Source organism: Acomys russatus, chromosome 4 (assembly GCF_903995435.1).
Source record: "Acomys russatus chromosome 4, mAcoRus1.1, whole genome shotgun sequence".
Lineage (NCBI taxonomy): Eukaryota > Metazoa > Chordata > Mammalia > Rodentia > Muridae > Acomys > Acomys russatus.
The window spans coordinates 6,056-19,427 of NC_067140.1; the positions used below are offsets into that span (position 1 = coordinate 6,056).

The 13,372-nt window shown below is 43.0% G+C and overlaps 1 protein-coding gene across 1 annotated transcript; it reads left to right on the top strand.

Moving 5' to 3' along the window:
- Positions 1-431: 431 nt before the first annotated feature.
- Nanp (N-acetylneuraminic acid phosphatase) lies at positions 432-1,449 on the top strand (the record flags this gene model as incomplete). Its single annotated transcript, XM_051144809.1, has 1 exon — positions 432-1,449. A coding segment is annotated over one exon (657 nt), but the record flags the coding sequence as incomplete, so codon positions are not given.
- Between the last annotated feature and the right edge of the window lie 11,923 nt (positions 1,450-13,372).

A 13,372-nucleotide genomic window follows, 5' to 3' on the forward strand; every position in this document is an offset into this window, starting at 1 on the left:
TCTTATTATGGTGTCTTTATGACCAGTATGAAACATAGTAGGCTACCAAACAAATGAAAGCTTGTTTTTGGCTTGTGTGAAGGGGATGGAGAGGTGGGTCTGTGGTTGAGAACACTGGCTTCTCTTCTAGAGGACCAGGGATTGGTCCAAACATCCACATATACGTAGGCAGAACACCAATTCACTTGAAATAAAAATAAGTAAATCTTTTTTTTTTTTTTTTTTAAGGATCATCTTAGACAGAGACGGGGGTGGGCAGAATGATGGTACGTGTATGACTGATTGTCTCAGGGGCGGAGCGTTTTTAATTTGGTGTCTTTAAAAGGAGACCAATTCCCTGTAGAGATGGTACAGTAATGGGAAGACTATGCTGCCCAATACGTAAGTGTTAGAGACAAGGTGTGCTGACCATGTTATTTCCCTATGCCTAGGTAATAAAGCTCCTACAGTCAAAGTACCACTACAAAGAAGAGGCTGAAAGCATATGTGATAAAGTTCAAGTTAAACTCAGCAGGGAATGTCTCCATCCTTACAGCCCATGCATCACAGAGGTCAGGACTTCACACTGGGAAGAAGCAATCCAGGAAACCAAAGGTGGGACTGGCAACAGGAAATTGGCAGAAGAGTGTTATTTCCTGTGGAAATCTACACGTTTAGAGCATATGACCCTAGCAGAAGATGTCAAAGCCATGCTCACTGAACTTCGCAAAGAGGTCCGCCTGCTCTTGTTAACAAACGGTGACAGACAGACACAGAGGGAGAAGATCGAGGCGTGTGCCTGCCAGTCGTACTTTGATGCTATTGTGGTAGGAGGAGAGCAGAAAGAAGAGAAACCAGCAGCTTCCATATTTTATCACTGCTGTGATCTCCTTGGAGTGCAGCCTGGGGACTGTGTCATGGTTGGTGACACACTAGAAACTGATATCCAAGGAGGCCTCAATGCAGGCCTGAAAGCCACAGTCTGGATAAACAAGAGTGGAAGGGTGCCGCTGACATCATCCCCCGTGCCTCACTACATGGTTTCCTCCGTGCTGGAATTACCTGCTCTCTTGCAGAGCATAGATTGCAAAGTCAGCAAATCTGTGTAAATACACAGGAGGCACAGTGACCATGGTCAGAGCCAGTTTCCAGGGCTAGAACTAAAGAAAGCTAAGGCACTATGCATATTTGATTCAGTTCTAAGAGTGATGTGGGTGAGAGATTCACAACCACGCTGTGAAGATCCTCCCGACCCTGTTGCTGTTGATAACCATGCTCTTGTGTTCATATCTGAAATCCAGGTTTTAATTGTGTACTTGAAAAAACTTGAAGAAAGTTAGGATAGCTTATATACTTGTTTATAGAATAGAAATAGATAATTTTTTTAAAATAGTCTAAAATTGAGATTCAGGATCAATATAAGTACTAAATCATACAGATCAAGGACAATTCAAAGTGAAATTATATATTTCCTATGGTATTATTATCATATATTAATTTTCTGACACTGTTCTTTAAGGGCTGATTATCTGTGGTGTAAACAAAGCAGATTGTTATAGTGAACATTATTAAGGATTTCCCCTCTCCTTCAAGGAGTGGTGACTTCGGACGTGGTGAGTGGAGAAATCTGGACCTGAGCAACTATTCTGCAGTGTCTACCGAGATGTCTGACCAGCCCGTGTTTCCACAGTAAAACGCTTTGCACTCTGCAGACTACCCACCCTTCTCTCTTCAGGAGCTCCCGTGCGGACACATCCTAGCGCTTTCTCTGTCATACTATTCACATCGGCGCCCATAGCCACGTCCTTCCTACTTTCGATCCCATCAACCGCCAATTGAGAAATTTTGTCCATCGTGTTATGTCGAGCAAAACGCATCTCCCCCACTGGTCTCATCTCATAAATAGTTTTGCCGGTGACTTGAACTAGTAGAGAAAGTTAGGTGTTGGAAGCTGGTCTTAGTAGTACACACCTTGTTTGGTTTGGTTTGGTCTTTCAAGACATGGTTTCTCTGTGTAACCTTGGCTGTCCTGGACTCCCTTTGTAGACCAGGCTGGCCTCGAACTCACAGAGATCTGCCTGCCTCTGCATCCCTGAGTGCTGGGATTACAGGCTTGTGCCACCATGCCCAACTATGGTACACACATTTAATCTCAGTAGGCAGAGGCAGGTGGATCTCTTGAGTCCAAGTCTGGCCAGGGCTACATAGTAGTCTCAAAAAACCAAAACAACCAAACAAGTACTTGAGTGGCTCTCACAGCCACCTCTGTCTTAAGTTTGTTTTCCACACCTTGAGGAAGCACTGTGTCTCAGATCCTGCTCAGCTCATTTGGAGCTTGATTAGTGCTCTATGGCAACACTGGCAACCAGAGAACTTCTCCCATGAGACTGTTAGGATACCTAGTTTCATGATTTCAGGACCAGACTTGGAATGGGTGGCTAATAAAGGAAAAAACGATAATAAAGTAAATATTACTTCTAGGTACCCCACAAGCAGTAGGTGCAGATATCCAAGGTCATACTATACTAACTGTGAATGTTCATCGCTCCTAAGATGCTAGCAATTGTTCAGCAAAAGTAATCTAGGGGACATAAAGAGTAAATTTATTTGTTTTCATAGTGGAACCAGACAATTTGCTGTTCTGCCTTCTGAGTGGAATGTTACATAGTAAAAAGTATTTGAATAGGCCTGTGATACTACTAATGATTTTTACGGTGTTAGAATTCTTTACTATTAAAATTTAAATTAAAATTTTAAAATTTAATATTAAAATTAAATTTTTCATCTATATTATCTTACAGTTTGCCAGAAAGGCATGCTCATACAAAGCCAGAAATTCTCAGTTGTGAGTATGGACAGAGATAAGTATATTTCAAGTCCGTGGACTTCTCCACTATGCAAGAATAGATACTGCAAGAATTTTCTTGAAGAATTACTTGATTAATGACCTTCAAGTTGATTTGTACCTCTCAGTAAACCTTTTTCAGGCTGGAGTGTGCTCCGTAGTAGTGTACTCAACCAACATGCACAAGTCCTTGGATTTGGTCCTCAGTATTGGAAAAAAAATCTTTTTCATAACTCCTTAGACACATTCATCTATAAATAGCACTTTAATATATGCATTTAAGTACAGTCTTGTATGTTATTTATTCATGCAATATGATACCTTGTTATATTTAACTCCATTTTTTAAATGGGAATATATTTTACTCATATGCACGCGCACACACATCTGAGGAAAAGAGAATGACAGAAAGGCTCATGAGGTGAAGGAATCCGGCTCAGCCGTAGACCCCTAGCTCCTGCCCAGTCTGGACTGGCTTGCTCCCAGTCTGGTGGTAGGCCTATCCTGTGCTTCCCCTTTTATCTCTTGGTTTGGGTTTCCAGTTGTCTGTGGCCTGTGTCACCTCTTTATTTCTTTTGTTTGGAGGCTAGGCATCTTTGTCTAGGTTCCTTAGAAATAAGGCGAGGCTCTAACAGTTCACATCCAGGTGTTTTCATTCTGACTTGCCAAGGTGTTAGTTATGCTCTCCAGCCATTTGTGTGTGGTGAGGCTCTTTTCCTCTTGTAGCTCTGGGAACTTTCCACGCTGGTGTGCATTCATGAGAATGTTTATTTGGCCCTCTGAACACTTCTAAAAACTTACACTCTTTGGTCCTGGGAAATGCTTTATGAATGTGTATGAATGTTGTGCCTGCATGCTCATGTGTGTGCCACATATGTGCAGAGGTCAGAAGAGGGCATCAGATTCCTTGGAATTGGGTAGAGATAGTTTGAGCCCCTATTTGGGTGCTAGGAACCAAAACCAAGTCTTGCAAGAGCAGCCAGTGCTCCTAACCACTGAGGATCTCTCCAGCAGCCGTTGCGTATTTTGAATGCCTCCCTACTACTTTGGGGTTTGTTGAGATTGGGTTTTTGTGGGACTATCGCTGTTCAGGGTTAGACTCTAACTTCACACGTTGTTTGCTCCAGTTAACGTTATGAGACGTTTATCAACTTTATCTTGCAATCCTTAGAGCCCTAGTATTATACTTAAAATTTTTCAAGAGCTTTTTCAATTATCCTGAATGTTCCTTTTCCCATTAGACAGATGAAGATGTCATTGTGATTTCTTTCACCCTCAAAAGTCAGCGGAACCTTACAGATAAGATGCTAGCGCCAATTCCTGACCTGGATGAAGGGCAGTTCTCAACTTTAGGTACGGGCCATGTCACCAAACATGTGAGAGTAGAAGGCAGCTAGTCACTCTGCCCACACTCAGGAAGCGGAGAACATTGGAGGTTTCACAAAGGACCAACTGGAAGTGCCCTGAGGCACGGAAAAGGTAGCCATCTCTGTTCTTCTGTATCTACTTACTATTCCTTTATTATCTACTTAGTGAGTGAGGCCTTCTTCCAAGGGAGGAAAAAAGTAAAATGAGCTTCTGCTTGTTCCCACTGAACAGCTATATGATCACTCAGTCAAAGAATCAGAAGTGATTCAGAAATACGAAGGGCCCAGCACAAAGGATTGGCCCACTCTCCTCTGCAGCAGTGGACCTTCTCAGGGTCTAGTCAGGTCTTCAAGGGTCTCATTGCTGAGGGATGAAGAATGGGTGATTGCATCTTTTTCCCACACTCATCCCATCTTTGTTGGTTGGAGCAGGACAGGGCACAATAATCGTGCCCCTGTGCTGAGTGAGCTCTGCAGCCTCCAGGAGCCTAGTGAATGTGTGGGTTCTTCCTAGACAGCTGTAGCCATGGATGGTTGTCCTCCTGTTGCATAGGGAACTGTCTTCCCATCACTGGCCTCAAAAGGTGGGTCTAGGGAGGGTTCTGCATGGCTGCAGATGCCCCATGTCCTTGGCTCAGTGAGAACTAAGGTACATTTCATGCATGTTGTCCACTGTCTTTCATGCCCCTGCCACAGGCCTCTTAAACAATTATGCTCTGCAGAGGATGCATGCCAGTGTCAAGTTCCACCACTGGGCTACATGCCCCGCTTGAGAAATGGGCTCACAGGCTAGAAGTTCAAGGAAATAGGGCTGGAGTATAGTGGGCTACAGGTCAGGGAGTACTTGCCTGGCACGTGGTCCTGGCTTCTGTCCTCCAGCACTGAAAAGTTCCCATCAGCTCTCTTACATCATTTTCTTTCTCCCCTTGTACTTTTAGAAGGTCTGGAAGAGCTCTGACAAGAAATGAGCTGCTTTGAGAACTCCAAGGAATCCCTGGTTTGCTTTAATGTCTATCTACCGACTTAGTTCAAGGTGTTGACTGTAATATCCTGACACATAAGCATTCACGTACTGTATAGATGAATTTCAAAAGAAGGTCAAACAAGAGCTGCTCTATGGGTCCTAACTTCTAAGCTGCTTTGGAAGCAATCAAAACATTTGCTGGGGGCAGAGAAGGAAGGGAACGTTTCTGGAAAATGAATTCTGCCCAGCATCAGTTTATGCTCCTCAGCAGCCAGGAGGAGATCACCACCTCCAAAGAGGTAATGCCAGCCTGCTTGAGGAATAAAATCTTCATGAGAGATAGTGAAGTAAAATTTGCACAGCTTGGATGCACCATCAAAAAAAACAGGCTGCGGGAGGGCTGAGGGGGCAACAGGCTGCGAATAGGCCCAAGCAGGGTAAAGAACGCTGTCATCAACATTTTAGGAAAAGTGCAGTGTGTGTGTGTGTGTGTGTGTGTGTGTGTGTGTGTGTGTAATAAAGCTATGTGGATAGTAGAGAGAAGTGTGTGTGCATGTGTGTAATAAAGCTATGTGGAGAGTAGAGAGAAGGCTGTATGTGTAATTGTAAGCTCTGGATACACAGAGAAGGGACTCCCCTAAAGGGAGGACAGCTTCCATGGGCATCTGACACAGATTCCCTCTCCATTTCCCCAACTTACCTAAGAGACCCAAAATTTAGAAGATCAAGAAAATTTTCTCTAACACTTGATGTTTTTCCTTTTGTGTCTAAGGCTCAGAGAGACTTGTTTATTTGTGAGACGGGCCTCGCTGTGTAGCCTTTGCAGTACTGGAAATCACAGATTGGCCTGCTTCTACCTCCTGGTTACTGGGAGTATAGTGTGCCACCATGCCTGGCAACTATATTTTTAAAAAGCTTTTATCCAGTTCTTTTTGGAGGCAAGGAGGATTGCTACAATTTGAGGACCAATGGGATTAAGACAGAGCTTTTCTTTGTAGCCTTGTCTATCCTGAACCCAAGGCTCTGCCTGTTTCTGCTTTCAAGTGCTGGGATCAAAGGCATGTGCCACTACACTTGACCAGCTCTTGTCTCCTGTATTGATATGCATTGTCTCTGCACATCTTTGTTGATGGACAATCAGTTTAACAGTTTTAAAACTGCCTCGAACTTTTCCATCCCTCTTGAGAACATTGTTCTCTGCCACCCATCTTTTTACTTTAACTCTTTGGTGTCCCTTCTCTTACCTCTCTCCCCTTCTTTTCTTTCATTCATTTACAACTGCAGCATTTATCTTAAGAAATATTTAATTTTATAATACACACTATAGCGCTTTGCCCCATTTCTTAAATTTCAGTTTCATGACTCGTACGTCTCTTGCTTTGGTTATCTCCCATTTTTTATCTGTGGATCCTCACAGGGAATGTTCTCATTAAATTTTCATTTTTACTTTATACATATGGATGCTTTGCCTGTATCTATGTCTGTGCATCATGTGCATTTCCTGCTGCCAGCAGAGGGCAGAAAAAGACATCACGGCTCCTGGAAATGGAGTTAACAGATAGTGTGGGTACTGGGAATCAAACTCTGGTCCTTTGAAAAACACCAGCTTCTTTTAACAGCTAAGTCATCTATCTGTTCAGTCAGTACCACTCAGATAGGCTGGGAGAAATAAAATGTTGTAAGAACAAAACCACAAACCAAATTAGATCAAACATACAGATGGACTCAATATATGCCACCTAACTGAGCACCACAGAAGAACATAGGGGGAAAAAACTACAGACTAATATCTATAATGAAAGTAAACAAAAATATTAAAAACCTTTTTTCAAAGAGAAAAAGATCTTAAACTGTAACTGACTTTGCAAGATGCTCAACATAACACATGTCAGTAATTCAGCATATAGTACATTTAAGGACAAATCATTTTATCATATAATTGATATTGAAAAGTTCCTTGAGGAGCTAAAGAGATGGCTCAGCAGTTAAGTGTGTGTGTCTGTGTGTGAAATTATGAATATGGCCAACACAAATTTGTGAACTTACCAAAACTTATTTCTTAGTTAATTGTTAGGGTCTTGAGCATGAAGTTCATAGATGACCACATTGTGTTGCAATGTCAGAAGTCTGAATGTGCCTACTAGAGGGTGAGAAACCCCCATGCCCGTGGATTAGCAAAATTAACATGATAATGGCTACACTACTAAATGACTTACAGATGCTGGTAGCCTTTGTTCACTGTTGTTAGGAATTTCATCGATTGTAGGAATTGAAGTGAGTGTATCTTCTATGGCAGTCAGCATGGAAGTTCCTCGAAGATCTGAAAACCAAGAAGAATGTGGTGGGACACTGCTGTAATCCCAGCACTTGGGAGGCAGAGGCGTAAATATATGGCTTTGAGACCAACCTGGTCTACAAAGCAAGTTCAGGTGAGACCTTGTCTCAAAAAACAAAATAAAAACCGTAAAACTATTTTATGATCCAGCTATACAACTCCTAAGATATACCCAAAGGAATCAAAGTTAGTAAAAAACAAAAATTCTTGTGCAGTTCTTTTCCTCATAGTCAAAGTTGGAACCAGCCTAAAAGCTGAAAAGTCAATGGAGCTATATAAATCATCGTGTTAAGCAAAGTAAGCCAAGCTCAGACAAATATTTGTTTTGTCTCATATGTGGAATTTTAATATATGTAAGACATGAAGCAGAAGGAGTACTGTGGCAGAGAGAGGATAGAATCTGATCTGAAGGAGTGGTAATGTGGAGAGAGCAAAAGAAAGGATAATGGGGAAATCTGTTTATTCTCATGCAGAATCTGCATATAAATATTTTCATATGCAATGTAAAAGAAGGTGAATTTGCAGGAAAGAAGATGAACAGTAGGAAAAGAGGAAGGGACATGTGAGAGCAAAGAGAGATGGAATATGAGTGTGGTAAATTGATACATATGAAATCTTATTCTCTAAATCTGATTCTCCAGTGAAAGAAACCACGGCTTTTTAAAGATATGGCCTGATGTTAGTAGTAAAACAAGGAAAATATGAGGAGGCTGGAACAATGAACAGTGCCAAATTTTGAGGAAGTACCATGCCAAAGTTTAAAAAAAAAAAAGGGCCCTAAGAGCTAAAGCTGGAACTCTGTGAACTATGAAATAACAGGAGTATAAGTGTCCAGGAGTCCATGCTGACATAAATAAATGGCTAAAAAATAAGTGAATGGGGAATAGGAGATAAGTCTTCCCTATAAAGAATACTAATTAATATATGTAAGTACTCCCCCTCCCCCCAAAAAAAGATGTAATGTAATCCTCTCCCAGAGTGTGGGCTGAATTTGTAACTTGCTCCAAAGAACAGAATATGGAAAGGAAAGCTGAGACTCCAGAGTAGAGGAGAAACCTGGCAGTCAACACCTGAACCAAGAGAATCCCAGCAGTCAAGATTAACATCACCAATAAGGTCAAGTAGCTAGATGCAGCAGTGCATACCAGCAGCCCTCGATTCTTGGGAGGCAGAGGTGGGAGGATTGGTCAAGCTCACATATTCAAAACCAGGCTAGGCAACAAAGAAAAATGTGGTCCCCAAAATCTTGTGCCTGTTAGATGTGATGCGATGACAAAGATGCTTATTTCTGTTCTTCCTCAAAGCCCATAATACTAATCTAAGCATCAGGTAATGCCAGACAAACTCAAATTAAAGAACATTCCAGGTCACTGTATCATGTATCCATGGCTGTCCTGCAACTCCTTGTGTAGTTCAGTCTGGCCTTAAACTCACAAAGATCCACCTGCCTCTGTCTTGTGAGTGCTGAGATTGAAGGTGTGTGCCACCATACATGTACAATTTTTCTTTTAAAAGATAAAGTTCTGTTTTCAGGCATACAGTTTTGATAGTTCATCTTTAATTGCTCTGTGGAAGATGAATATGAACTAACAGCACTGCAAAACCAAAAACAAGATGCAGTCTCTGTGGCCATTTGTCTAAGCACAACTGTGTGAAGGTTGCTGGTGTGTCTGAACTCCATACATTTCATGCTGGAAAATTCATTGGAGAAAAAAAAAGTCTGTTTTATAGAAACTGTTTTTCCAAGTAACATGGATTGGAATCATTGTCAGACCTCATACAATATATCGCAGAATTAAGTAAAACATGGAGCCTGACTGTTGTCAGATTTCCTACTAGATGCTGTGGGAATTGTGGTGCACAGGCACATCCCTCGTGGTGGGGCCTTTCAATTTAGTTTGGAGAAGTTAATCCTAACTGTGGGCTTGAGCAGCACAGAACTTACAGGACAAGAAATGGTAGAGTAGGACAGTTTACTCAATGGACAGGATGTTGCAGGTGCCTGGGATGTCTTCTCGAAAAGTGACAGAGCTGGAGCTAGTGAGATGTCTCAAGTGATGAAGTCAACCAAGCCCTGCATTCAACCCTTGGGATCCAGATAGTGGAAGAGAGAATGGAATTCACACACACACACACACACACACACACACACACGCACGCACGCACGCACGCACGCACACACGTGAATGAAGTAATGTAATGACTTTTTTTAATGTGTGTAGATCTGAACACAACTGATAGGTGGACAGACTCCAGTCAATGGGAAGACAGCTTGGTTCATTAGCATGAAGGACGCTCTACTGAATCACTTACACAAGATTTTCCTGGAGGAGGGGACCAAGGGCTGTGATCTCCATGAGGAGGTTGGATGAAGGTTATTGAATCTGGCTTCCACTATCTGCAATGTAGACTCATTAAAGGCCATGGGGTGAAGTTTAGCCACTCTTTAGGAAGAACAGCATCAGAGCCCTTAGAGCCCAACTACAGGCAGTCATGAGACAGCCAATAGAGCTGGGAAACTGAATGTCAGTTCTCTGGCAGGACAGCTTCCATTCATAACCACCGAGACAACTCTGTAGCCTCCCAATGTCAGTTGGGACCACCTGACCATCAATCTTCAGCCCTGAAAACTCTGAGCTCAATTAAACTCTTTTCTTTATTATTACCCAGCTACAAGTATCCTTTTTTTTTTTTTTTTTTTTTTTTTTGGTTTTTTGAGACAGGGTTTCTCTGTGTAGTCTTAGCCATCCTGGACTCACTTTGTAGACCAGGCTGGCCTCGAACTCACAGCTATCCGCCTGCCTCTGCCTCCCGAGTGCTGGGATTAAAGGCGTGCACCCCCACGCCCAGCTCAAGTATCTTTATAGTAACAAAAACTGGAGTAAGTCAACATCTTAGCTGATCTGTCACTCTCTTTCATCCCCATGGTTGCCACATGCTCCAGCCACTAGACAAACAAAGGGGAAAGAAAGAAAGGAGTAGAGTGTTGTGGCATGTACCTATAATCCTGATATTTGGAAAACAAACTAATTTGGGACAGGAGGATTGTAAGTTCCAGACCTGGCTGGTCCACATAAAAAGACTCTGTCTCACAAAATGAAGTAGGAGAAGGAGAAGGAGGCGGGGAGGGCGGGGGTAAAGGAATTGTGGGTTTGGGGGGTGGGGAGTAACCACACAGTACAAGCCAGCTGGTGTCAGAAGTACTGGGCAAGGTGGCCTCTTTAAATATAGCTCAGTGATTGAGGGATGGAAGGAGGATGTAAAGGACAGAGGGAGTGAGGGGGAAAGGGTAGGCAGGGGGTTATAAAGTCATCTATAAGCTGAGAGTGAAGCTCAGTGGTAGAGCATATACCTACACACACACAGCCCTGGTTCAATCTGCAACACCTAAACCAAAGGTTTATGGTGGCATAAAGAGATTTTTTGCTAAGGGTTGCTTGCTCAAGGACACCCTAAGGCCTTTGCAGAGGTGCTACCATTTCCTCCGCTGCTTCAAACAGGAAGAAGAGGACAAAATATAAAGAATCAAAGAAGAAGACAATCCAAGGTCCAGAGAGAAGTTCTGTTACTGCTTCTCATTTTACCTGTCTCAAGAATATAATATTAAGCCTGGAGATGTGTATCAGTGGGAGAACACATGCTCAGCACCAAAACACGCAACACAAAGAAAAGAAAAAAGCAGTATTAGCTCAAGAGGTTACTGAACAACTGCCAAAAGAATATAAAGTGAAAGGAGAGTTGTGACCAGTGTACAGTTGATGGTTTTGCAACCCCTGTGAGTCACCCAGACTACCTAGGGGGTGGTGAGCCACCCGGTTGCTCAGCCTTTGCTGAGCTGCTGGCAATACACAAGGTATCAGCCTTCAAAATGATACAGCACGTCCACATATTACAGGGGATCATATTGTGTTCTTTGACGAAGTTTTCCATGTCGGCGAAGCAAGGGTAACCTGCCCATTAAAGTGATTTGCCGGGCCCATTGAGGACATAGATCTCTGTTTGGAAAAGTGACTTTGTTCATGTGGGAAGTCAGGTAGTCTCAGAGCAGAGACCAAATGCCATTCCTTCAGGGATGGGTCAGGGCCCTGTACTCTATCATTTGTGTTTTTAAAAGGAGATGAAAAGTCATCATCTTTAAAGAGATATTACCTTCTGGGGCCTGGAAGACAGCATAGCTGATAAGGCACTTGCTAGGCATGGGTGCACTCCATGAAGCATATGTGCTCCCCCAACATGCACTAACTAAATTGGTAAATAACCTTTAAAAATCAGACAAATGAAGTATTCGCATAGAGAAGACCCACCAGGATGTGATGCCGTGGGGTGTGTGGATTGGGATCTAGCACCAGGTCCTGTAGTCATTGAGGAGGTGGCCCTGAAGGGACTCTGGCACCCCTCCCCTCCTTTCCTGCATTCCAGCTTTGATGTGGTGACTTGTCACAAGCTCAGAAACAACAAAGATAAATAGTCACGGACTGAGACCTCTAGAACTGCAAGCCCAAAGAAACCCCTTTTTCTTGTTCTTTTTTTTTTAAATGTTTCTAATCTCAGCTACTTGCTGCAGTTAGGTAGACTGGAGTAACATGCCTGTTTCTCTCTGGCTAGACACCACTGCTGTGGTGTCTAATGTGGTGCTGAGTTGACTGGATCAATTTGTTCACATCCCTGCAATGGGTATTTTCACATCTCTGCTTCACAGGTGAAGAAAGTGAAGATCCCAGAGACTGTTTAACTGGGTGGCTTAAAGTCCAACATGCAGGAAACGGCCCTGCATTTCTCATCGCCTAACACCACTTCACTCCCTACCAGCACATGATAAACTCAGAGTGTAAGGAGATTTAGAGAACATATAGTCTTTTTAAGTGTTTTTAAAAATTTATTTTGTGGCCTGGAGAGATGGCTCAGAGGTTAAGAGCACTGACTGCTCTTCCAGAGGTCCTGAGTTCAATTCCCAGCAACCACATGGTGCTCACAACCATCTATAATGTGATCTAATACCCTCTTCTGGTGTGTAGATGTACATGCAGGCAGAGCACTGTATATCTAATAAATAAAGTCCTTTTAAAAAAAGAAAAAAATTTAAAAAACACTTATTCTGTGAATATGTGTGTGTGCATGGTGTTTATACGTGTGAATGTCCAGAAGAACATGTTCCTCTGTTGTGTTTCTCCCCCCCCCCCGCCCGTGTGTGTGTGTGTGTGTGTGTGTGTGCGCGCGCGCGCGCGCACGCGTGCCCGTATACTCAGAGGAAAACTCTGTGGTGTCGATTTTCTACCTCTAACCTTTAAAAATGTATATGTGAGAGTGTTTTGCTTGCATTAAGTCTATGCAACACATGCATTCCTGGTCCAGAAGATGACACTGGATTCCTTGGAACTGGAATTACAGATGGATGTGAGTTGCCTTGGGGGTGCTGGGAATTGAACATAGGTCCTCAAGAAGAGCAGCCAGTGTTCTTCACAGCTAAGCCATCTCTCCAGCACGGCTATCACTTTTACATGTGTTCTGAATTGAACTCAGGTCATTCATTAGGCTGGCTAGGCAAGTGCCTTTAGCAACTGAGCCATCTCCCTGGTCCAGATACAGTAGATTCTTCACAGTGGCAACTATGGCACAGCGCGCTTTGGAAAGCCCATATTATAATCTAAAGGGAATCAGGGCCCTGGTTGTATGTCTCAGGTCTATACCTCTTCCACAGGGTGTGTATAGCCGTCATGTCAGTCACCGGCTAGGGCTGAGTGTGATATGTGGCTGCCTTCCACTCTGTGGAATTCTCTTCTTGAAAGGCTTTGGGTCACTTGTTTTTTACTACACTCTAACTTCCAGAGCCTAGATTTCATCCTGCATCCATCTTTTCCTGACCAACTAGGCCCAATTCAGCC